The sequence below is a fragment of the Oreochromis aureus genome, linkage group 3 (genome assembly GCF_013358895.1).
Source record: "Oreochromis aureus strain Israel breed Guangdong linkage group 3, ZZ_aureus, whole genome shotgun sequence".
Lineage (NCBI taxonomy): Eukaryota > Metazoa > Chordata > Actinopteri > Cichliformes > Cichlidae > Oreochromis > Oreochromis aureus.
In genome coordinates this window covers 41541722-41568832 of record NC_052944.1, presented here as the reverse complement: position 1 = coordinate 41568832, position 27111 = coordinate 41541722, and the positions used below count along the sequence as shown (strand labels likewise).

The 27111-nt window shown below is 40.0% G+C and overlaps 1 protein-coding gene across 1 annotated transcript in view; it reads right to left on the bottom strand.

Moving 5' to 3' along the window:
* Positions 1-27111, bottom strand: part of dachb (dachshund b) — a 113381-nt gene that overhangs the window by 7772 nt on the left and 78498 nt on the right. The window contains exons 4-11 of the mRNA XM_039610277.1: positions 16169-16402; positions 13905-14074; positions 13015-13120; positions 12484-12558; positions 7585-7685; positions 6453-6600; positions 6126-6302; positions 5474-5539 (exon numbers count right to left, since the gene is read on the bottom strand). Of these exons, the coding sequence (XP_039466211.1) occupies positions 5474-5539; positions 6126-6302; positions 6453-6600; positions 7585-7685; positions 12484-12558; positions 13015-13120; positions 13905-14074; positions 16169-16402 (1077 nt within the window). The remainder of the gene's footprint in view (positions 1-5473; positions 5540-6125; positions 6303-6452; positions 6601-7584; positions 7686-12483; positions 12559-13014; positions 13121-13904; positions 14075-16168; positions 16403-27111) is intronic.

The window sequence follows — 27111 nt, the reverse complement described above, 5'->3', positions numbered from 1 at the left end:
TCTTATTTCTCGCCTCTCTTGCTTGTTTTCACGCCACACCCTCCTTCTTTTCCAGCACATATTTGCCTTTTCCCTCTCAAATCCTTCCCTTCGCATCTCTCTTTTCCCCAAATCTCCCTTTCTTCCTTCTCTCCCATTTCTCTTCCTACTTTTGCCCATGTTTCTATTTTATATTCCTTCAGTTTTCCCCCTTTCACCATCTCAATCATTTAACCTCCTCCTTCAGAGCCTCCCACCCCCCAACCTCTAAATCTTCTCCACTTTCTTCGCCCTCTCCTGCTTTCTAACTTCCTTTTCTCTGTTCTTAATTTCCCTCAAATCTTTTTTTTTTTACATGGCCAATTAGCCTGGTCAGCTTTTAACAACCAAATGAAACCGATCTCACTTCCTTTCTTTTTAACCCTCTCTCGCTTTCCCTCCCTTGCTTATCGTTTTTCCCTCCCTTCGTTCTCTCTCTTTTTGATTGTAATGCGATGTCTTTCTTTGTATTCAGCACTTTTCTTCCTCACTCGTTAATTAAGAGTGTGGAAGGTGAGAGAGGCAGGGGAGAGGTGTGTGTGTGTGTGTGTGTGTGTGTGTGTGTGTGTGTGTGTGTGTGTGTGTGTGTGTGTGTGTGTGTGTGTGTGTGTGTGTGTGTGTGTGTGTGTTTGTGTGTGTGTGTGTATGTGTGTGTTTGTGTGTAAGTAAACCACCATAGGTGCAAAATGCTTTTATGGCAGGAGGGATGAGTGTGTATTTGTCTATGTGTGTGTGTGCAAAGGGGTCCTACTGGGCCAATCAACATTAATGAAATCAGGTGGGTCTGTGTGTGTGTGTGTGTGAGTGTGTGTAGGTGTGTGTGTTTGTGTGTGTGTGTTTGTCGGAGTGCTTGGCTTGCAGAAGAGAGGGGATCTAAAAGGGGTCTAAAGAGGAGTGAGAGCTAATTAGAGTTCCCTGTCTCACAAGAGTGTGGATCAAACACACACAGAAATGCACAACTACAGGTACAGAGCACACACACACACGGTGTGCGCCTGTAGATATTCATTTATACACACGCAGAGTTTCAAGTGAAGGTTTTCAATGTCAGGGAGGACTGAGCACAGCTGGTGGAAAGAGGACAACACATGCATACTAACACAGACGCACACACCGGCGCTGTACTTGTGAGGACCCTCATTGGCATAATGCACTTCCAAACCAATAACTCGGACTTGGACCTTTCCTCCACTTCAGCTCAACTTTTCAACCCCCTCCACCTGAAAACAGTCAGACTCCAGCGCCGCTTCCTTCAGGTTATGTTCATCTGCAGCCTGAGGTTAAAGTGGGCCGGACCCATCCGCAGAAGTGCACCTTTGATTAATAAGTAAATAAGTCTGATTGGCAGTTTCATGAATAATAAAGTAAAGCAAGTTCATGTGCTACAGCCTGCCGTTCTTTCCACCCGAGGCCACGGAGATGCTCAACAAATCAGAAACTAATGTCACCCCACAGTCCCACCCCATAACCAACACACGTCCTTTTAACAGTCGGCACTCGTTTTATCCATTTTCATCTATGTGTACCAAAGACATCGTCGATTTACTATCGCCAAGTAGCCATGCTCTTATTTTGAAAGAGCCCAGACTAAACCACCTAGCTCCAGGCCTTCCTGTTTTGTGTTTTTCCTGAAGGTGAGCTGACCAGGTCGCCGTTATGGTCCCTCACCCTGGACCACAGCTGAAGATAGTGGTGGTCCTTATTCTGCTCTGCAGCATTAGTGAGCAACACTCAGGAGCACCATCAGTCCAAGAAGGTGGAGTTTGTGGAGGTGGTGATACTTTGTATTCTTTTTTACATTTTGGATGTGGCTGCTTGCTTGTCTCACTGCCACCACCTCGGCGTAAAAGGCTGTTACACATCAAGCGCATTGTGAAAAAACAACAACATGAAATTCTGAATTTTTCAGATCTGAAGTTTTCCAAGAGTGTTGAGCTTTTGTTAAAAATTCATCCTCAAGAAATGCACACAAAGAAAAAACAAAATCGACATCAAGCGTTAATGAGATGGTCCTGATGTTTCTAAACAAGAAAAGGAAGAAACTGAGATTCTGGGTTCATCCAGTTCTCAGGAGAAGACAGCAGCAGGAAGAATGTGTTGGCTTCATCCAGCAGTTGATGCTTTCGTACATATTTCAGGATGTCAGTGGAGCACTTTGAGTTCAGAGTTGGGACCACATTTCAGGAGGCAGAGAAATCATTTCAGAGGTTTTTTTTAGTACTGTTGCACGTTTCGAGCTACGAGCACACTTGTTGCCAAATGCAGTGGTCTAATTGGACATGTCTGTTTATTCTGACCTTGATCTGAAAAAAGTAAATACCGCACATTTGTCCAGCGACATCGCGTGGTTCGTGTGAACAGGTGAGTCTAAAACATTTTTAACTTGCTTAATTGTTATGCGTCTGATGTGCAAAGGCCTTAATCCAGTGGGAAAAAATCTAATCTACTCAACAAACATCACCAAACAAATGCGTGTCCATCTGTTCTGCTAGACAGCGGCACTGTAGTCGATTTGCAGAGAGTTTACAACATTACCGGATGTAAACTTTACTTTTAAAGATGGAGAGAGCAGCCAGAAAGACAGGGCAGCAGAGGATGTCGTGGTGTTTTTAAGGATAGTCTGCTCATCAACTTAATCTAATAAAGTGGAAGAAATTTAAAGCCCACACGAGTATTGCCATTTATTTATGACTTTATTTATGAGTTACATTAATCAGACAGGCTATATAATGTGTTGTTAAAGTTCCATTTTGGCTCTTTTACATTGAAAAATATCTTTTAAATGAATTTTTTAGTGTTATTTAAAGGTTTGTTGAGAATACTAATAATCATTTTTTATTAAGTTTAGACTCTTCTTGCAGTAAAATGTAAGGTAATGGATTGGTTAGGTTAGATCATGGTGGCATTTGATTATTTATTTTAAGCTGGAAAGCAGCCATGAAACTATGACAGTCCAGTGACAGTATGACAGTTATGGAAGCTTGTTTCTTGTTTGCATAGACAAGCTGAAATTTCAGGTTATTAACTCAAAATTTAGAGTGAGGAAGTTGAAACTTTGAGATAATAACCTGAAATTTTGACTTGTTGATGGGTAATTTTTTTCTTACAGTGGTGCAAACAAGCTTTCCCACAATACAACACATAGAATGGAGTTGGCTAAATCCACAAAGTCTAGTAACCCTCAGAGCAACAGCAGTAGCACTGGTCAGAAAACAGGCATGTCACTTTTTCCTAAACTACCAAATCCCAATTTCACCTTTCTATTTGACAAAACTGTCGTCTCACTTTCAGACAGTTTGAACTGAAGTTGTCAGCAGGAGTGCAGAGCTTGCGACTGTCCCATTTGAGCCCAGGCTGTAGTTAAACGCAGGTCACGAAATCAGTTTTGCTTGGGTTAGACAAGACTGTGGTTTTAGTGAAATATAAATAAACTCACTCTGGAATTTGTCTTTAAACCAGACTCAGATCTTTGCTTTAACCAAGTGCTGCTGGCATCTAAAAATAACCCGGCATATGTTTAGTCTCTGCAACTCGCAAAATATGTTGATAAACCTCACCACAGTCCTTTTAAAATGTGTTTGCTGTGAGTAAGTAATAACAAAGAATTTACAAAATGACTAAGCTTTTAAGAAAGTCTGCGCTCTATTAAAATGTCTTCCAGCTGAACAGCTCACTACTCTTGAAGAAATGTAAACTCAAATAAATACAAGAATTGACTTAAAGATTGATCTCTCTCTGTGCTTCACTTTGCAAATTCTTTGTTAAAAATGTCCTTTTTCTTTGAAAATGTTAACAATTTCCAAAAGATTCTCAAGGATGTTTCTAATGTTGTTGCTCTCTTTCCTCTTACTTTCTTTATTTACCTTTGCATGCTATAGAACACCTATATATTTTACCAGTTCACATTATCAGTACGACAACACCCCCCTCCCCTGAGTAAGCTCTTGATGATGGTGGGGAGAAAGAAGTCCCCAGTGACAGGAAGAGCCATGTGGAAGAACCAGGCCCAGCCAGAAGCTACCTTCTGCTATGATAGGCTTTTTAATAAGCATGTCCCTGTTTTCTTAATTGTTCAACCTATAATTTGATTTTAAAATAATCCAAAAATATTGTTTATCTTTTTCTAAAACTTTATACATTTCTTAAAAACCTTAAACTGGTACAGACAAACATGGTAGTACAAGAAGAAGTGCACACAAATACACTTGGTACACTCACCAGTTACTTTGTTAGGTACACCCAGAGCCCTTAAGTAAGTCAGAGTTGTGTCAGCGGGGGTTCAGAATTCCGGGTTGTTCCGTGGGTCATGCAGCCTTCAAATAGTTCCCACAGGTGCATCGAAAGCAGTTGAAACACTGCATATCAAACTTCTGTGCTATTACATCTCTATAGCGCAGCTAGCGTATTTTGATAACTTTCAGAACTACTGTGAGGCTCCAGGATCTGCCATTGGTGTAAAAAGCAAAAACAAAACTCCACTGGAATGAAGGGAGATGACGCAACTCTTCCATTTAATGGCTCTGGATACACCTGTTCAGCTGCTTGCTAATGCAGAAGTGTAATCAGCCAATCACATGCCAGGTATGCAGACATAGTCAAGACAACCTGCTGAAAGCCTGCAAGTTCTCAGTCATCGAGGTCATGGTAGGCTTTAGAACTTTAAAAAAAGTTAAAGTGAACAAGTTTTTAAGTGGAGTGGGAGATTCACATCATGGCTGACAAATGTGCAGCAGCTGTGTGATGCTGTCATGTCAATGGACCAAAATCTCTGAGGAATGTTTCCAGAACCTTGTCAAACCTGCGCCACGAAGAATGAAGGCAGTTCTGAAGGTACAAGCAGGTCCAGCCTGGTAGTAGAAGTGGCTGGCAAGTATAATTTTCAGTGTTTGTTGCTCAGTTGGTTTCCCAACAGTGTTTATGCAGAATAACGGGCGAATAACAACTTTCCAACTTGTCCAAAAACCAAACAAGTAGCCTTGATACAAAGTCGCTTTTGCCAAGTAGCTCAGTCACATTGTTCTTCTTGTTGTTGGTATCTCAATGACATGTTCTTTTAGTCTTTTCATAGAAAAACGTGTTTCTACAGGACAGTTTAAAAAAAAGCAGGATTAGTTCGCCATGAACATTATTTACTGTCAAATCTAAAACAGCCCCGCGCTGGAATTCCAGCACGGAGAGCTTAAAGCCCTGCGTATTGACACGCAGCTGTCACACACTTAAACGTAAACTCTGTGAAATATTTACAGTCGTCGTCACATGCATGTCTGTTGAGGTGCACATCAAAGGGAGGCCACTGCGCCTGCTTAACGTCTCCACTGATCTCAAATGGGCCCCAACACACACATGTGCCTGCCATGTGTGTGTCTGTTAACGTATGGCACTTTGCGTCACGTTGTTTGCATGTGTGTGTATTGGCGTGACTGTGTCTCAATGAGCACGCGCTTGTGTGTGTTACCTTGTACAGCGCCGTTGTCTTGCTGGTTCCCATTAACTTCAGGTTTGTCCTCGGCTACAGCAGCGTCTGGTTTGCAACACAAAGACAAGACAGAGTCTCAGTGGGTCGGCCAATAAAAAACAAACAGCACCTTGTAACTGCGTGCAGGTCAAAGACAAACCGGATCCACAGAGGGTCCAGCCCCAGACAGTGTTTTTTTCTTTTCTTTTTTCTTTGTGAGAATTACATCGGTGGGCGTTGCTTTGCTTCTTTGCTCTTTATTAATGATAAACAGACATATCCACTGCCATCGGCCTGCACAGGAACACCAACCTGAAGCAAACGTGGAGCTGCATCTACAAGACGTAGTGCTGCAAACTGTGCTGGCGTTGTTTTTCTGCAGCGGTGCCACACAGACAGATTAACTGCACGTTTACTGCTGCTGGTGATTATTCCAAATTTTATGGAAGGACGACAGAAAAACAGCAGCAGCCTGTAACTCTGCTTTTAAAGCTGCTTGTTAGGGTAAACAAGAGGCTGGAGGGGGGAAAAAATCATTCATCTAACAGACACACATTTAAGCTGTATTAAATGCAGGCAGTTCGAGCTAAAGCGAGAAAGGGAAGAATTTAAAAAGACGAAAGAAGAAGAAGGAAGCGGCGAGAAAACAAACCGTTCTTTTTGTTGTTGTTGTTGTTGGCAGCGTGCAGCGGTTCAGGAGAAGGGGAGGACGAGGACGAGTGTTTCAGAGCGTCCTCCACTCTCTCCCTCCTCTTCGACTCGAACTCCAGCGCCTCCTGCAGCTTCCTCTTGGCCTTCTTCTCCTTCTTCAGCCGCTTCTGGATGGAAGCTGGAGGAAGAAGATAGCTCGTGTTGTATCTATCATGTAACTCATTGGCAAATTGTCATCTTTCTAACGGCCCCTTTATGTTCTAACATTGCTTTTGAGGCTCATCTTCAAAGAACTTGTCAAATGCCCCCCTCCTCCTCCTCCTCTAACCTCTGCTCTGTAGTTCAGAGGTGAGCTGTCGTTCCAGACTCTCTCTCATCTCCCGTTCCCTGTAGAGCTCCATCTTCAGCTCTCTCTTCTCCGCCTGGATCTGTTTGTCCTGCGCCCGGGCGTTCTCCACAGCCACCTTCAGCAGGCCCTGAGTGCACAGATTGGGTACAGAGTTTATAACCTCTAACACTGTTCAGGGTGTGCAGATGAGGCAGAGACCCGCCGTGTTGTCAGTGTTTAAATTAGGAGTATTAGTGTGGACGTTATGATCAATTTTGCCATCTGCTCAATGGGGGAAAATCAGCAGGACTATGATAAGAATATTTTTAACAAGGGTTTAATTTACTCAAGAATTTATTTATTAAAAGATTGCAGAGAAAATTGTGTTAAGTGGGGTAACAGAGACTTATTGCCTTAACCCTGTAATAAATAAATACATTCCAGGAAAAATTTTGTTTTTAAACTGAGTGTTTTTTCAACCTTCTGACAAATTAAAAACACAAATAGAAAAAAGGAAAGAAATTAAATCCCAATTTGTATATATGAATTTTTCTTTTGTATAAGTTAAAGTGCATCTGCCAAATTATATTATTTTTACAGATTTTTAATTTTTATGTCAATTTACGTTAAATCATCAACTTTCAAGGACTTCTTTAGTGAAACAGAGAGCTGAGGGCAAGTGACTGTTTAACTCATTAACCCGCTATCTGCACATGTCCTAACTTTGTCTTCAAACCGCTCAACCTGAGCTGTCCCTCATTTCTAATCTTGTCCACTTTGTCTTTTAAACAGCACCACCATCTACATCCTCTTCATCTTTCTCTCACAGATCACCCCTCTTCACCCACGCTGTTCATCACCTCTCTTTGTTGACCCCAGCTATTCAAACTCATCCACCCTCACTACCTCTTCTCCTTTCCACCTGCCTCCCTCTCATTCACACACATGTATTCTTTCTTGCTTCTCATTCCAAACATATGCAACCATAAGAATTATATGACCTAATGTAATATTGCTGTAGTGTTCTTTGCAGTAGCATTAGTGAAATAAGTCCCTCGTACTCCTGGAGTCCATCTGCTGCCTTTTCCCAGCGGCTGTTAAAGTGACAGTGACAGTGAGAGCAGGATCACACCTGTATGTTGGTGAGGAGGGTCTCCACTGACGACAGGCCGTCAGCGAACAGGAACGGAGCAGGAAACCCGGGCGGCAGGGTTTGTCCGAGTGGAGACTCCTCTGTGAGAAACAGTGAACAGAGCAGGCAACTTTAGATATTTTGGTGTGGTTTATTTGCCTGGTTCATTTAAGATGCTGTCTTGATTTATGAGGACCCTGCTCCACAAATTCAAAAAAAGAAGAAAGGTTCCTTCAACAGTACTCGTCACAAAGTCGGAGTGAAGTTTATGAAATGTTTACTAAGGTATAAAAGGCAACGAAGCAGCATCACAGAAATCAATTACACCAAACACACACACACACACACACACACACACACACACACACACACACACACACACACACACACACACACACACACACACACACACACACACTGAGGTCGTTAGTATTCAGACAATCATGTGGGGTACTAATTGGCAAGGATTAAAGACATCCTTGATTTGTGTGTGTATGCGTGTGTGTTCATTGTGAGTGCGTCACAGTGTCTGCTCAGCCCTTAATGCCTAACACACTGACAACTGGGTTAACTCTGCTGTGAAATTAACGCTGATTAAGATGCACTCTAACACACACACACACACACACGCACACACACACACACACACACACACACACACACACACACACACACACAACAAAATCTCCATCCCCTATCTGCCACTTCATCCACACGTCCCTCGACTCTACCTTTCCCATCGTTCCCAGATCTTCCTTCATCATTTGTTTCTCCACCTCAGCTCATCTCTTTTCTTCATCTTCATCTTTTCATGCTTCTTTTTTTTCCCTCCGTTACTTTTTTCCCCATTTCCTTAAATCCATCTCAGGTTATCCTTTCTATCGTTTCAACCCTTTTTCTTTTCCTTGCTCCTTTCCTTATTTCTGTGCAATTACTCTGCAATTAATTTCCTTATTTCTGTTCCTCCTATGTTAAGCTTCTATTTTGTGGTTTTTGGCTACTTGGAGTGGCAGAAACAAGCTTTAAGGTAGAAACTGACCATCTTGCAGTCGTAGGTCCAGTACTCACGCACCTTTAGCTCTTTTTTTGGTCTCTACGACCATTTTTGTCACATAGAGAATGACCCACTGTGGTATAACTTCCTATAAAGCTCTTCTCGGCAAGCAGAGCCAGAGGTTCGACTCATAATTCTCTGCAAGTTTGCCAGCAAGCCCTTTTACACTAACTACAATATTTGTTATTTCTCATTTATAGCTGCTTTGAGCCTCAAAATGCTCCTTTTTCTGCTTTATCTCCTTATTATGTTTCCATCTTCACTGATTCATCACCTCCATTTTTTTTATTCCTCGGCTTATCACTCAAACCTCTGCCACCCCTCTCATTAACAAACACTGAAAACAGCCAGGCTTTTCATATATATTGGCCCTGATTTCTTTCACCAAAATAAGTTTGGCCAAAAAATAAATAATGAATAAATAAATTAAGTGTAGAGATGGCGAAGAGGTGGAAAAGCAGAGAATGATTTAAGAAAAAAAGGTAGATTAAATAAGGAGTACAAACAAGGAGATAGGAAAGGAAGAAAAACAGGAGCTGGAGGAAATGGTTGGATCAGTGTTAGACATATTTGAGCTTTTATTTTGAAAAATCAATAGATGGCGAAAGACAGATTCATTGTTGGCTGGCTTCAATTTGGAGTTCATATCATTCATACTACAGCTCATACTACTAAAGAAAGAAGAAAAAAACACTATGAATGAAATTTCATGTCAACTTCCAAACGTGTCTCCTCGGGGGAAACAAGTTTCCACTTAAATAAAAGACACGATAAAAATACAACCAAGGATTTGAAGCACTGTCAGGTAATTTTGATAACAAGTTTGGTTTATTATGTTGCTCTGCTACAGTAATTACTGCAGTATACCGTCCAGATGGAGCGAGGCCACAGGGAACATTATGTAGTCTGTTAATACCCCAGAGAGGAGCGGCAGCACTTCCTGTGTCTTGTTGTGGCTTTTAAAAGTTTTTTTACTCGATACATAATTTTTTAAATTCTCGTTAAATCACTCTCCAACAATACCAACTACACTACAGACACAGTAAATATTGTAGGTTACTTTTCTGTCTATCTGACAATAAAACATGAAATAGACTTTTTTTTTTTTTCTTTCTTTTAGCACTCTTAAGTCCTAAAGACTTAGGAGTCACAAATTATCCTAACATATATATTTTGATTTAGAGTGAATCATTTGTACAATATTTGAGTTTTGTGGCATTTGACGATCTTAAATTTACCTGGAAGGCAAAGAATGCATTATATTATACATGGAAAAATGTAAGTCTGTTTATTATTTATAACTAATGTATACAGAACGTGTATAGAATAATTCTAAACTTCAATTAAATGGTAAATGTCCTTAAAGCAGCTTCTTACAAAAGGCTCATTCAGCCACATACGTGCTTTTTTCCATACCAAGAACTTTGAATCTAACGTTCACGGGATCTTGCCCAAAGACTTTTTGACATGCAGGTTGGATGAACCAGAATCAAACCACCATCCTTCCAATTAGTAGATCCAATGAAACTCAACAACTTGATTTGTAACATGTCCTTTTTTAGAATGTCAAAATGCAACAGCACAACAAGCTGTAGGTTAAAGGAACAAATAAATGTCTGTCAACAGTAAATTCCTATTTTAAAAAATCAAACCAAAAACAGTCTGCTTGATAGACTCTTTGTGCTTTCCAGCATCCTCTGCAGTGCATCACCCCTCTTTCACCCACATCTGAAAATCTCCAGACAGGAAAGGAGACGATCCCGTTCATTTACCGACATCAAAAGCAGACTTTGGTAGTTTCGGAGTCAAGTAAATATGCGTAAATGACCCGGTTCTGTAAAGTGTTCTGCAGAATGATGCTCAGGTTAGGGTTCATCCTTTCACACGCAGGAGTGCGGCTGCTCCACCATTCAAAAAAACAATTTCTTCACAGACAAACAGCTTGATGCGGCCTCCATAAAAAGTAGACTCTTCTGGAGTCACTTTTCTGAAATAACGAGCATTGTCTTGAGTTGCCGAGATCATCTCTGGTAGCGAAACTGTAGCTAGAATTGGTTTATTCCCAGCCCTTATTTTCCAAAAAATGAATGGTGGCCATCAGTGCTTCCCTTTTGGCTTGCTACTACAAGAACCTATGGCATCAATTTGGAAATCCTGCGTCGCCTTGTTCTGGAGTTATCACACTCACAAAATTAGGTTTTTCTTACTGTGGTCCTGAGCAGACTGGAACTTAAGAAAACACCAGCAAACAGAAAAACGTTGCAAACGGACACAAAATGCAGCAGAAGTTAAATAAATTACATTTAATTTCTGTTTCATCAAGAGTTTGATAAAACTTGATCACTGGCCTTAACTTTGAGATCAAGCTCACCAAGATTCAAACTCATCCAAGGGTTTTAGTGGATACACCTGTTGTATCAGTTTGAAAATCCTACATGACATCTTTCAAATTATCATGTTCTTGAAGATTTTCATGTTCAAGATTTTCAAAAAATGTGATCTCTGACCCAAGATTCAAACTTATCTGAGATTTTTAGTAGATGCATCTATGGTATAAGTTGTACTGGGGTCAGGAGGTAGAGCAGGTCATCTACTAACTGGAAGTTTGGTGGTTCTATCCCTGGCTCATTCTGTCTAAACATCCTTGGAGAAAATATTAAGTCAAGTTGGTCTCCGGAGTGGGAACGTTAGATAGAAAACACTTAAGCACAGGGAAAAAAAAGTGCTTATATGGGTGAATAAGGCAAGTTGGACGAAGTGCTTTGAGAACTCGGGTAGAGAAGCCCTATGTAAAAACCAGTCAATTATTGTATTCACAAAGGCAGGTGTCGACAACATCAACCTTTAATGGCTGAGGGGTAAAAAGCAGTTCTTAAATGAATAATTTTAAAAGTTATGAGAAATCTGCCACCTGTAATCAACACTTTTCTAACTTTATTAGGATCTCCATCTGGGAAAACTTTCATAGTCATGCACACATGGCGGAGTGTTTATGTGTTAGATAGTTTCTCTGATAGATAAAAAGCAACAACTGAATTATGTGAAACAAATTGTGTTTGTGAACCTTAAAGCTCTTAAAGTAATTCTCATGCTTTCACTAGCCACCATCAACACAGGCTAAAAAGCCTCAGTTCTGATTGGTTCACAGAGCCTACTATAAAAGGAAACACACCATCACATTTATGAAGGAGGGCTGGTGCGGGGGGTCACGCGGCCTGACTCCACCACAGATATCGGATTAAGAAGACAATCTTCAGGACCGAGTTATCTATTTTTCTTTAGCCCTTATTGATTTTAAAGGAAGTAGCACTCCTGCTGATGTCTGCAGTGGAGCTTCAGGAGCGTGAAAGATGGTGGTGGTGGGGGGGGGTGAGGATGGAGAAGGAGGAATTAGATGACAACAGAATAATGTGTTATAAGAATGGAAAATACAGCAGACGGGGGGTGGAGAAGAAAGAGTGTGAAGGAGGAAGGAGAGGCCCTGCTTGCTTTTAGTGCGTGACCTCCTGACCCCTTTTAGCCACGCTTCCTTCACTTAGCTTTCCTCGCTCACCCCCACCCCACATCCATCTATCCATCTTTTATCCATCTCTCCCTCCCTTGCTCCTCTGATTGATGGTTCGGAGACAGGTGATCAATAGGAGGGGCAGAACATCCTGACGCTTCTGTTTCTCAGTGTGTGTTTGTCTCTGCATGTGTGTGTGTAAATACAGTAGATGAGGAAAGCCCTGCTAAGTGAGGAAATTTATCAGATGTCAGAAGAAACCGGGCGAGGGCTTAGATTAAGGCGAGTAATGGAATATCCTCACTTATATCTAAGTGTGTGTGTGAGTGTGTGGTCCAACCTTTGTCCTTTGTTATTTTCTTGATGGGTGGAGTAGAGTTGGTCAGCGCAACATCTGCATCAGCTGACACCAGTCCTGTTGAAAGAAAGCACGCTCTGGTTATGTGTGGGCATTACAGTGTGGACACATGTGTTTGCATACATGCACATCTGCCCACTTGTGTGTTGTCTGTTGTGTAAGATCTTTGCTGTACATGCTGCTTTGTTTTAAAAAATGTAAGAAAATTACTAAACACTGATCTTTTGCTTGTGTTCAAGAATTAAAGACAGCATAACCAAAATAGACATATTTAAGACACTTAAAACCATTAAAGATTTATTTTTATGTTTAAAAACTTACTTTAATGATTACCAGTCAGCAAATCTCTTTAAAAAAAAAAGCTCAAAGTACACAGTTTACATTGATGTGACAAAGAAAGCAGCAAATCCTCTGATTCAATTGGCGGAAATGTGAGTCCATGCAAACATGGTTTCTCAGATTTTTGCATTTAATCTGCCTCTTTGCTGTGTGTGTGTGTGTGTGTGTGTGTACCCAGTCTTTCAGGCGAGCTGGAGGCTGAGCTGCTGGGCTGCGACTGCAGAGGAGTGTTGGTTTCGTCAACAGACGGGGAGAGCGAGGGGCTGTCGCACACTCTCTCCTGCAGACGGAGAGGCAATGAATGAAAGTAAGTGGAGGGATTCAAGCATGATGGTTACACTGGTTTATAACTGGCTGCCAGTGATTAAAGCTCTCTCTCTCTAATCATTCTGAACATGTCATAAAGATAAACTTTACTAAATTTTTCATTGATAATAAGACAGTTGAGTAAGACTGGCTTTGGATGGTCCGCTGCGATGTGAAACGCAGCAAACAAAAAACAAACAGAATACACGTTTACGTGACATGATTAAATTAATGCATATGTATTTTTTACATACAACTAATTCATATTTTGTCACAAATGTTTAATTTTGTATGAAAAAAATCCAAAACTTAAAGATATTAAATTGGCAGCAACACAGCAAAACTTACCAAATCCAAATTCCCTTTGAATATTTTGCTAGAAAGATGTATTTATTTATTACAAGTATTTATTTTCACTTAAAAGATGTATTTATTATTATGAAACAATACATCACTACACATCTTTAGAAACGCTAACATCTATTCCAACATCTTCCCACGATGCAATCTGCTTCTATAAAAGGCTATAAATCTTTATATATGGGTCAACGGTGTTATTGCGAAGCCTAAATATTTAGAAAAACAGGGTATATGGTAATCATCTGGCCACAGAATGCAGTAGCCACATAAGACTAGAGAGCACTGTAATGGCAGACAAACTCTCGAATAATAGATATATGTATAGATGTAAAAGATTTTTCACACAGGAGTTCCTCATGGATCCTAACTGGATCCTCTGCAGTTTTGTGTCGTGTTACCTTGATGACAGGTGCACGGTGTACGTGAGTGTGTATCTGCTGGGCTGCAGCGGCCATGTTGGCAATGGTGCTTAGGTGGTTCATCTGTGACATTGCCATGGCAACAGACGCAGGCGGCAGCCCCATGGGCAGCAGAGGGTGGGGCATCATCATGAAAGGCAGATCCAACCCTGAGAGACAAAAAGAGAGGATAAACTCTCCTCACTCTGAGGCAACCTGACATTAAGGCAGGGGGTCTCAAACTGTGCGGTGGACCCCACTGGTGGGACGTGGATAATAACTAGGTGAAAGACAGGAAGTGAAACCAAGATGAATCTATATCATTTATTTAATTTTCAGAGAAAAGTTCTTGCTGATGCTATTGTGCTGACATTGAATTCAGTTAAATTAAACTGAGAATTTGTTTTGCAAATAATGATTGGTAAGAGTTGTTGGCTATGGACCAGAAGATTATTATAGTTAACCAAAACTAAACTAAAAACTTGAAACTAGTTGTGAAAAAACCTTTTGAAAAAGGTAAAAACCAGACTTAAAAAAAATGTATATGCACTTTTACACATTTCCCTGAATGGTTAATAACTAAAATAGATAAATAAGCCTTTGGTTTATATATTTCAGTTGTATATTCACTTAAAATTAATTTCACGTTTCTTGAGGGTAGAGTCTTTTTTTAATTTGAGTGTTCCTCCGACATTTGTCCGTCATACAATAATAATTTAAAAATACAAAAACTAACAGTGAAACTAATAAAAACTAAAGCAAGACTATACATTTTCAAGCAATAAAAAGCAAGCTGAAACAAGGAAATCCACCCTGGCAACGAACTAAAATTAAACAGGATTAAAAACAAAAAGTGAAAATAAAATAAAAATAAAAACAAATGGGAAAATTAAGAAAACTATAAAGGTGTTGAGGCACAACACAAGTGCGACCTCCCAGAAAAAACTTGCACATCATTGCTTTAAAGCAACTTAACTTAAGATGAGCATCCACTAGTGTAACAGCAGAAATATGACTTTTTTTTTTTTTTTAACGCAAGTAAAATATTACATACGAGATCTTTTTCTCTTTCTCTCTTTTTTTTTTTTTTTACATTCGGTTACTTGAAGCTTGATGGTGGAAACGAGACAGTAACACAGTCTGAGATTGTGTCTGTGAACTCAGGTTGAACTTAACCTTGAGGATAGAGGGAGAAGGAGAGGTGTCATTTCAGTGTCGAATGTCTTGCTAACAAAAGTTAACCAAGCAGAGGAGGACAGAGAGAAAGAAAGACAGGAAGACCAATAAAACATGGAGGTCATAGGTTTGAAGGATGATGAGGTGAAAGAAGGAAAAAAATTGAAGGTCAATTTTTTAGGTTTTTTCTGTTTTATTCTCTGCCTGCTCTCTTTGAATACGTCCTGTACTGGTGCATGTCCTATCTCCAGGTTTTGTGCTTTATCTGTAGCTACACTTTTACGTTTATTTGCCCAGCTCTCCATTTTATCCTCCTCTTATCCACCTCTCAGTTTGCCCTCTTTCCCTCCCCCTCGTCTTCCTCTCTTTACCTCATGCACAGATGCACACCGGCAACCACACATTTCACCGTGTATGTTAGGACTATCCATTAGCTTCGATTCATCCTTTAAACCCCCTCTCCAAAACCTCTTAGAAGTCCAACCTTGACCTCTGACCTCCAACCTCAGTGACCCCCCTTGACCCTCAGATAGGCCACTTATTTTCCAAGACTAGCTCCCAGCTAGATGTACACACTTGAGCAGACGCCTCAGCTGTCCCACACACACACACACACACACACACACACACACAAATGTGCAGCGGCTGCTTTCATTCCAATGAAACAATAACACTGATTGCTGTTGTCGTGACGATTGAAGTGATAGAATAATCAATGTGAGTGTTTGTTGCCGCCGCTGTTCTTTTTGTGTGTGTGTGTGTGTTTGTTTGTGTGTAAATATATTACTACTGCAGTTAGAAAAGGAGCGAGTATGAGTGTGTCTCTGTTTATGTGTGTGTGTGTGTGTGTGTGTGTGTGTGTGTGTGGTGTTGATGAATTGAGTCATTTAGTAGAGTGTGTGCTGATTAATCCCGGCAGAGTGTTAATACAGGAGATGGGAACAGATTAAATGGCGTACATTAACAAATATTGCCACCCTTTAAACACACATACACACACAAACTCACAGACCTTCAGTGTGTGTGTGTGCGTGTTGTCCTTTTTTTCCATGTGGTTCGTCTCTTGTGGTGTGGATGTGTGCACTCACTGTTGGCCAGTAGCTGTTGCTGCTGGAGTTGCTGTTGCTGATTGACAGCTCCTAAGGCGGGCCCCCTCCCGGCACCTCCCGCTGCACCACCAGTACCAGCTACTCCTCCTCCTCCTCCTCCCACTGGTGGTGCTCCTCCACCACCACCTCCTCCTCCTCCTCCCGGCCCTCCGCTGTGGGCACCAGCAGGGGGGCTGGTCAGACGCTCCTTATCCCAGGAACACTCACTTCCTCCTGGGTAGAGATGGAGATATTTTTATTCCAAAAGGAATAACAAATAAATACATGTTTGTGTGTCTTTTTTTTCTCGTTTTTAAACAATCTCTGGGTACATTTCTGGGGAACGAACGACTCTAGTATCCAGTACTGTGGCTAAAAGTTACTTTCTGTTACAGTCTTACAGCATCAGACAGGTAAATGGACAGGGTACCACTATGTTAGAGCCCCCCAAATTGTAACCACAGACTTTAAACCTTTAAACAGATAAACTGACACCTAAATGGGACACCTTCACAAAACTGTGGTCAGCATAGACTGTAAATAAAAGATGGAGCTACTATCAAGACACCCATTGGCTAGCAAGGCATTAGAAATCTTGAGTTGAGCATTTTTGTTGTTGCTATCTTACTGATGTGAAACCAGCAAGTAGGCTGTAGATCTCAAGAACGTGCCTATTGTAAAGCATACCCTGCTTTATCATCCTGTTTTACTCTAAGGTAGACAATAATGTACAAACTGGAGATCACTTCCTGTTTAGTTAGACTTAAAATTAGCTACTGAGACCCTAAACTCTCGAGGCATCTTTAACCAAGGCCATAAATTAAATAGGTAGTATGGTTGTTTTATCTGAAACTACAAGACTGGATGTGTTTTTGAAACTCACAGTGTTGCCCCCTGCTGGCCGTTAAAAGACTAGCCTTGTTCCGTATTCACCAATTCAGGACTACATGAAGATATTTTCAAAGCTATATTTAGTATCAGCACAGTGGTTATATGAAAGCATGTGACTTGAACCAAAGCCTGTGCAGCAAGTACTCTTTAAATATAAGGATCACCAGCTCAACCAGCTAGAGGTACTCTTCACTTAATGGCTCACTAGAGTAAAAATATGACAGCAACCAGGAAAAATGTTTGGTTGCCCAGTGATTTGTTTTGCTTTTATTGACTGATTGCAAGTAGTTGCAGTGACCAACTGGTCAACCACTTTAGATCGGAAGTGACTGGCGGTCCAACTCTGACTGTAATCACTCTTAAGACAGATTGCCAACAAGTTGCAATGAAACTGAGTGAGTCTGCGCTGATGACTGCAACTTGTCTCTGACACGTCTCTTTACAACACAGGACTTGACTCAGCTTGACGCTGACTGGTTGCATTCTGGTTATATTCTTATATAAAAGCAAGAATGCAGAGCACCTGTATAATTTTGCAGTGAAACTACCATCCCCCAGCAACTACGTCACTATTTGTTGGAGTTTCTGAATTTCTGTTTCAAAGCAAGTGTAAATGCAACAGATAGATAATTTGCAAAGATTTTTCACAGTTAATCACAAACACAAACTATTTTCCTACTTGACCCAATTTTAATCGCAAACCTTAGCTCACTGGTTGCAAGTGGTTGCAGATCTGGTCCCTGTCTTCGAAGTAACCATTTTAAAGGCAACAAGACTGCAAGTTAATTGCACACGGTCGCAATATTTTTGCATGTGCCACAGCCTCAAACCTTCAGATTTTACCTGGTGTGACTGCAGCATAATGTAGCTCTGCTCTGTATGCGGGGAGCACAGGAGTTAAGCACATGGTAAAAACGCACAGTAGAGGAGAGAGATTAACGTGACTATAGATGATGTCAAAATGTAAAAGAGACTCTCACAGTGGAAATGTGAAAAGAGCAAAGTGCACATAAATCAGGTAAAAAAAAAAAAAGCCAAATTAAATTTTATATGTTTTCTCAGAAAGCCAGAGGTCTCTGTGGAGCAACTTAGACCACTCCTGATGGATATATCGATCGATAGAATTGATCTAGAAATCCTGGTACATTTTCAAAGCTTCTTCAAACAGCAGGAAACATTTGGTTGTCTGTGAAATGAAAAGGAAATAAAGAAAGTGTCCAAAATCCTGTTTCTTATAATTAAAGATGATAAATGAAATACATTTAGCTTGTAAACAATCACACGCGTGTAAATGACTGACTGAAGCATTATTATTGTGTCAGCTTTTGCAGCCTGATAAAATGATGATCACCAAAACTTTTTTCCGTTGTTTGGTTGCAAAATGAATTTAATCACTTTCTCACTTCACACCTTCATTCCCATCTCCACCCTCTCTCTCTCTGTATAATGCTGCCTCTCTCGCTCTGCACTTCTCTCTCTCTGCTCCCCTGTTCCCTCTCTCATCCATCTTCATCTCCCTCCATTAGTTTGAATTAGCAACCGTCTCTCTCTATTATTGCCTACTGAATTCCCTGCGCTCTGTGAGTGTGTGTCTGTGTGAGAGTGTGTGTGTGTGGATGACAGCTGGGCCTCATCCCCTCTGCCATTTACACCGGGGAAGAAAAGAAGTATAAACAGATGGGCAGATGTTCTCCCTCTCTCTCTTCTCATTTTTTCCTTGGCCTTGTCCTCTACCTCCCAGCCTTTTTTTTTCTCTTTGCCTCTCCTCCATGTTTCTCTGTCTTTCACTTTTTTTGGGCTTCTTCGCATTTCTGTGTGAGTCTTCTGTGTGTCTCTTCCTCCTTTTTCTGTCCAACTTTCTTAGAAACTTACACCTTTTCTCTGAGGCTACAGCTTGCAGTTCTGACACCTGGATTTCAGTTTAGCTGCTGCAAGTTGTGGCTCTTGTTTCCTTTAGTTTGGGGTCAGTAATCATTCCTCTTGTTCATAAGGTTAGGATATGATGAAATCCCGTCTTAACAGGCTTTTAGTGTGAAGGAGTGGGGACTAAACCCAAAGCAAGTTATTTAAAGATAATAAGAGGGTTGTGGGACTTTATCTTCTGACCTTATGGTCTTTTTAGGAAAAAGAATTAGCTGTTTTTGTTACTTGCCCTCTGTCCACTCCACTCCAGAGGATATCCACTTGGATAGATGAATTCAGATTCCTAAACCCTCATTAGCTTCAGATATAGTTGACACACAGAATAAGGACCGTGTGTCCTCTATCATTTCCTCTGACACTAAACAACAAAAGGACAACCAGCTTGAACAGGAAGAAATATGTTTTGGTCAAAGTCATCGCTCCACCTATTCACTTTTTAAAACAAAAACCTATGGTAGCTGGGATAGGCTCCAGCCCACCCACAACCCTAATAAGGGTAAGCAGAAGAAAGCATGGATGGAACCTGCTTTAGGTTTATATGCCACTAATTATGGTGTCAAATTAAGTTTGCTACAAAACTTCTCTTCTCCTACAGCTTATTTAGGCATCAGTCACACAGGCCCAGAGACTGTGCTGGTCTGCAGGCACTGCTCACCTTCAAAGGAAAAGTTGTGCTATAAAAAGATAAACTTCCACAGTCAGTGCTAGTAGTTTCGGTCATTATGCAAATATACTGTTTATACATTAAGGCTGGGGAAACCAGCCGTCAACTGAGACTGAAGAAGTCAAAATGTTTCTGCCACTGAAAACACAACATTTGGAAGAACAGAATCAACTTTCTGGTCTTCCCTGACCTCGATGATTGAGCATCTATCAGATGTTTAGCTTTTACAGTTTTCACAGTTTCTCCACTACTTGGCAAGCGGTTGGTGACTGTTTAGAGACAAGTTCACAGGCATCTCACATGCAAACCACAGGTGAGCACACCAGTCTGCTGGTAACTAAAGCAACACCCTCTTTGCAACCGATTGCTCCTAGGGACTGCAAGAAACCATCAGCCAGTCAGGGAATGTTCATTTTTTTTCTAGCAACATTTGGATGCCAGCGGGTCGCCATCTGGCATTGCTTGGCAAGAGGTTGGTGACTCTTTGCAGACAAGTCCCATGAGAACTACAGGTTACCACGCTGGCTAGAAATTAAAGCAGCACCCTCTTTAGGACTGATTTCTCCTAATGACTGCCAGCAACCACTGGTCAACCAGTAAGGGAATATTCATTTTTCTCTAGCAATGTTTGGATGACAGTGGGTCACCATCCAGTCTCTAGGCCTGAGTGACCGAGGCATTAATAGCTGCAGAAATGCTTTTTATCTTGAAAATATTTGAATAGGGGCTTCATATAAAAATAGCTGTAATTATTAAACAGTGTAACATATTTAATGAAACCTTTAATTAAAGACCAAAGTCTGCACTTCCGTTGCATCTTGATTGTTTAATTTTAATAAAATGCCGATCCACTCAAATATTCAAGAAAAATCCATCTGTGTGTTGGTGTTCATGGATACGAAGCGCCACCATTTTTGTGGCAAGTAAGGATGTATTTCATTAGGGAATATTTTCTGTACATTTTCACAATGTTTCCAGACAAAGCGAGGATGTGTCACCATGACAACCAAGAAAACGGTGGAACCATTGCATTTTAAACCAACTGTGACCTTTTTAAAAGTATTTTCAATTCCTAATCCTAATCAAGTTATTTTTAATGTTAAGAATGTATTTTAAATGAGTAACATGATAAGATTAATCCATGAAGTGTAGAAATCTGTGGCATTTAAAATGACGTCCACACAGGACGGGATTCACAGCAACACGGTGACCACAGATCACCGTTTGCAGAGCAAATCCTAGCATTAGTTGGGGCTACTCTGAATTTCAGAGTTGGAAGTGTGGCTTGAGGATATTCCAGTTTAAAATCTTGGGAACCTCACTGGTAACTTGAAAACACTTATGACTTCAAATGGACTGCAGTGATTACATCTAGTGAAGTCATGCAGCAACAATGTAATGGTGAACCCAACCATAACTATCAACCACAAACAGCAGGAAGCATCGTGTAGTCATTGTAATTCTAAACTTTTCTCAAAATTACTCACAACACACAATTTTGTATAAAACCTGCTGAAATGTGTTGCTTCACGTCCTCTTTGACAGAAACAACACTTTCTCCACAGAATTCCTAATTTATCACAGCAAATACGTTAAATACAAACTGCTTCCTTCACTACAGTGAACGTTTGCAAACATAATGTAATTAGTGATTTTGTCTCCTATCACAGCAGCTCTATAATTATCAACAGGAGTTAGGGTAATGTAGCTCTTTCTCCATGAATAAAGCAATTAGAGGCATATTTGAAAAATAATGAGATATGGCGTTACCTTCCTTTGTGAATACCAAGAAAATATAATCTCATTGTGGTTTTAATATTAATTACCCATGTGTTCATCTCTCACTCATAAGTTTATGGCCCTTTTAATTTGAGCAATCCTCACTGAAATAACACTGCTCTTGTTCAAAAACGAATTTTGATTTCATTCATTCATATTTAGTTTTTCGTCCACGTTTCTATACAGAAAAAAACACTCGTTTGCTTTTCTAACTTGACACAAAAAACCTGACACGTGAGTAATTTTGCTGGCATTCTTTGGCCGAGCATCTCACATGTTCTCACTGTTTAATGGTTAGAAGCTGCCATAGAGACAGGTGTCATGTTACAAGCACTTTATACAAACCTGTAACCAAAGCTGCTGCCACAAAGTTGCTCTATCTGAAATCATCATGTTGCTATGAAGTATTTACGTGCAAGAAGTCAAAGTTTTTCCTCCTCATATGTTTTATCAACTCCATCTTCTTTCTCACCTCCACCTTCAGTGTTTTATTTCCAGTGTGACACTGCGGAACATCTGCATCTACACACCAAATCACACCGCCACACAAAGCATCAGTGTGGACAAACAAATGGCGTGATGTGAAATGACATTTAAAAAAGAAGACTTTAAATGTGTTGATGTGACTCACAGAATGGCACAAAAAGTGTTGCGCTATGATTTAAATGTCAGGTTTCATGTTGGTTAATGATACAGAAATAACTGCTGGCCGACAATGGAAAGGTTTAACTCTGCAGCAGCATATCAGCTGTCCTCTCTCCTCAAGAAGGCGGCAGAAAAAGAAGATTCAGGTGAGCAATCAGAGAGGGTGGTCTCTCGAACCATGGACAGTTTACACCATTTGTGTACACTTATAACATTTGTTCTTTAATTGTTGTACATGTGTGACATGATTTTAAAGTCGAGAACCGTCTTCCTCTTCCTTTGGTTTCTCCCTTTAGAGGTCACCACAGCGGATCATCTTCCTCCATATCACCCTACTTCTAGCATCCTCCTCTGCATGTCCTCCTTCGCTACATCCATGTAACTTGTTTGAGCTCTTCCTCTTCAACATCCTTTGTCCAATATATCAACTATCCCTCCTTTTCAAACCATCCAAGCCTTGCGTCTCTAACTTTGTCCCTCTGATGTACTCACTGTTAGGTTCTGCTTGCTGGTTGATGGTCTTTCAAACAACTCACACCAATAATTATCTGCCATTTTGGTATCTTGTCCAAGGGATGATTTTTGATTTCGAAGTTGGGTATAGGGAATCACAATTTTGATATTTTCTATATTTTATGTTTGCTTGCTATATTACATGTAATGTCTTTGATTGGACAGGAATGACAAGCATGGAGATATCAAGATCCCGAGCTTATAACGAATGTGGGTCAGGGTCAATAACAGTGGCTTGGTTCATCCTACCATCCAGCACTCTCTGTTTTAATGCATTTGTCCTCATGTGCAAAACATTTCTGTAATTATTTTCTTATCCTTCTGCCTGCTGGTGTCGACAGTAGGTTTAAAAAAATATTAAAAATTGTGTTATATTTATGAATGAACCTGCGATTAATACAAATAGCCAAATTGCGCAGCTCCTCACGTACACGTTATTTCGAGGTCTTCTTTCTTCTGTCCTTTCTGTTGCACTTTCTGTCCTCCCATGTCTGCCACTGTTTTCTAAACTTTCTCTTCCTTGTTCTCTCATTGACGAAACAAAGCCATTCACACATAAATTGGTCCTTCTCATTTTTCCATCATTCCAATCTGTGTTTTTCTCATTTCTTTGAAGGAAATTTTTTTTTTTTTTTTTTTTTTTTAAACGTGACTGTCACCATGATCTGGACAAGCTCGAGCGATCGACTTTCACCCATCAAACAGCAAAATATCTCTTCTTTTTTCTTCCCATTTCCTCTCGCCCTAAATATCCCTTTCTTTCCTCATGCGTCCATTTTTCCCCTCGCTTTATTTTCTTTTTCATTTCGTTCCTCTGCGCTATTGTCCGCCACAGTTTCCCAGGCCGGTGTGAGTGTCCCTTACAAAGAAAACAAGGTCGGACAATGAAAAGAAGGCTTTCCACGCACTCACGAAACAAAACAAAGAAGAAAAAAATCACTGAATGAAATAACAGAAGGAGAAGAACACGGAGACGAGCAGGAAGGAATAAATAAAAAACGACAGAATAAAATGAGAGAATAGAGTAACTCTATCGGCCCATTTGCCAGGTCAGCTGAAGAAAAGGAAGAGAAAGAAAAATAGAAACAGGAGAGTCTGGGTGGAAACAGAAGGAAGGACCCCACGCTCTCTCCTTTCTTTTCCTTTTGCTTTTTGTTTTCCGTCTTTTTAATAATTCAGAGAAGCAAACACAGCAGAGATTGAGCTGGGAAACACGTGTGTGCCCAAGTTACCTATGAAAAAGGACTAAAACATAATACTTAGATATCAGAAAAACACATCTGATTATTCTCATTTTTAAAAATGACTGATTTATACATTTGTTTAATGTTTCACCTATTGTCAGGCTGTAATCTGACCAGAACTTACATAAGTGATGAGCAAATTTCCATGGAATTCAGGCACTCAGGTTAAGTTTCATTACTTTTGTGTGAAGTATTCTTTTTCTTTTGTCTGTCTTTTATTTCCTTTCATGTCTTCTGTCTTTTTTTGCTTTACCCTGCAGTCATCAGGCAGACAAGAAACTTTAAATGGTGTTAATCGATCCTCAGGGACCTCAAAATGAAAGTAATGGTGATTTGAGAGCAGAATTCTCAAAGAGGTACAATTTAATGGTTTAACCTGTTCCCAAATTTTATTTGTGGTGTACTGAAATTCAAATAAGATGTGAGTAACAGACTACACTACCAAAGCACAACTTGATAGTTATTATTATTTTTAAATAAAATCATTGTTTTATCTGTAAAGTTTCTTCATTAAACTATGTTGTTTTAGATGTGCAATTGATTTGTCTCTTTTTTTAAATAAATACCACCACTCAACAGTAAGGTTGGGCATATTTACCAAGGCTTACCCAACAGAACCTGGCAACACACGGCTGCTACTCACACTCTGGATTAACTGATTGTCAGTATAGAGCACTTCTATGAAAGCTGAAGTTTTGGCAAATTGCTGGTCAGAAGCATTCAGGTATGTGTTAACACAAAGCCAATAAATAACAATATCAGTAATGATCTTAGAGAAGCAAATTTGCTGTCCAACTGTCTGGGAAGGGTTAAACGACATTTTTAAACTATTTTAAGGTTGTCAATTCTTTAGTGAGAAAGATTATGCAAAATATTTACGACAGCAGCTAATCTTCTCACAAGTGGACGTCCCAGCGAATAACCATCAAGGTCACACTTTGCAATCCTCAGATAAACTTCAGAAAATCCCATTGCTACATATCAGACTACACAATTAGAAAAAGACTGAACAAGTACGCTTGTGTGATAGGGCTGTGCAATATGACCAAAATCGGCTCTTTTTTGCTTCTCATCTGTAAATACTCTGCATCTTTCACGTGATTCAGTTTATTTTGAAAAGTCTCAACAGGATCTTGAGCTTTATAAACAAGCGGACGTGCGATGGTTTTACCGTCGTTGTTGCTAACGACAACGCATAAAAGCAAGCGCTTGTCCGTCCGTAGTATGGTTAAATTAAATATAGGAGAAAGAGAGAACTTTAAGAAATTAATATAGCCACTACAGTGACCATCAAAACGATGAAAAAAATATTGCCGTAAACGTTTATTTTGCGACACCATGAAACAAACGATAGCGTAAAATGAAACGATAGATGTTTTTATATCGTCATCCGATATATGTCGTTATATCGAACAACCCTATTGTGTGGAAGAGCTGCCAGGAGAAACTTATCCTTTCTCTAAAAGCAACATGACAGTATGGCTTTGGTTTCATATGAACAAACTTCAAGACTTCTAGAAGTTGGTTAGACGATGGAGACCAAAGTGGAGTTCTTTAACAACAGTACACAGCAACATATTTGCCACAAAGACTTCACACCAACTGTAAAGCATGGTAGTCAGAGAGGTGACGATTTGGGCTTGTTTTGCAGCCACAGGACCCAGGCACTTTGCAGTCAATGAGTTGACATGAACTCGTTGACTGCCTACATATCAAAGTACTCTGGAGTCAAATGTAAGGCCCTCATGGGTCGGTCTGATGGCTAGAGTTTGGTTTAAATTAGGTTTAAACTGCAACAGGACAGTGATCCCAAGCACAGCAGCAAATCTACAACAGAATGGCTTCGTTTCTATGATTTTGACACAGTGTAATATGTTGTAATATGTTGGTCTTCAACTTAGGTTTTATAATTTTTAATACATCTTGATATGTACAACCTTCGAAAGAGTATACTTTCCTTTTCCTGTATATACTAAAATAAGCAGTTTTTTTTACTTGAGTATTTCTTACCACATTTCCTTAAAAGAAAAACTCATTCCTATGAAAATAACTTTATCAAGCACTGTTAGCGTTAATTAGAATCCTTTTTACTTTATTTTCAACCCTTAAATTTCATGAATTCAGCTCTTTATCTTCACATTACATGGTATATTTTATGTTGTACCTATACAGTTCTTGTCTGGCTTGTGAGCACCTATGAATTTCAAGTGACTGAACATACTCAGAAAAAAAACGCAAAATAACTAATTTATATGAAATAACAGCATCTGTGACCAACTTTCATTAAAACTGGCTCCATAACAATGCACTTGGAGTCTTTAAACACTTCTTATGACCATGTACTTGTGTCCCTGGAGACTTCCACATAACACCTGTGTTCTGACAGTCCATTCTTACATTTACCGATCTGTGTCGGTTTACACTACAGTTTTTGAAAAAGTGAGGCGAGCAGGCTGAATGAATAGCAAGAACTAAAGTCTTTTCAGGTCATTGTTGAAGACTGGCTCATTTTCACACATTCTTTCGTAATATTTTTACACTTACGTTGCATTCTACTTTGCTCTTTCCTTTTTTTCTTGTTGATTAACTAAACAGTTTATTGCTTTCAAAGCTGCTGGGTTTAATAATTATTCCTTTATAGATGGAAAAGTGTGTGTGTGTGTGCGCGCCTTAGTATTTTAAAAAGCTAAAGAGTTGATATTAATTGATTTCATCGCACTTATTATTTAGAGATTACAAGTTTAATGTGCCATGGATTTAATTACAGTACTTGGCTGTGCACTACATCACAAGCCCTTTTTTTCTGTAGTGCACGGAGTCATGGATCTTAGACCTTACAAAAGGGAGTATGTGTGTGTGCGACAGAGAGTGTAGCAGTGGGGGTGTGCATTAATGGTGCCATGGATACAGTTAATTATTTGTTTAGATTTGGGCAAACAGTAACCTTTTAAAGTATGCTGAATTAGCTTTTAGCAGTTTCTGTTTGCAGCTGTCTGCAAACGGCCGAGTCCGTCGCTGGTTGTTAATTTTTTGCTTCATGTTTGTCACTTTACTGTAAACGGTTAAGTGGTCAGGCTGATTCATTTGGGTCTCCAGCTTGCCAGTTTAGCCTGGTTTAAAATACAATAATCCCTCCATGGGATTGCAAAAAAAGCAAAAGAATTCTAAAGCAATGAGCTCGCTCTTTCTATATCACAAGCTGCTAAATTATGTTAACATCTGCAAAATAAACAGGCTAGTGTTCATTATGCCACATAATAAAAGAAACTGGGCAGAAAAACTCA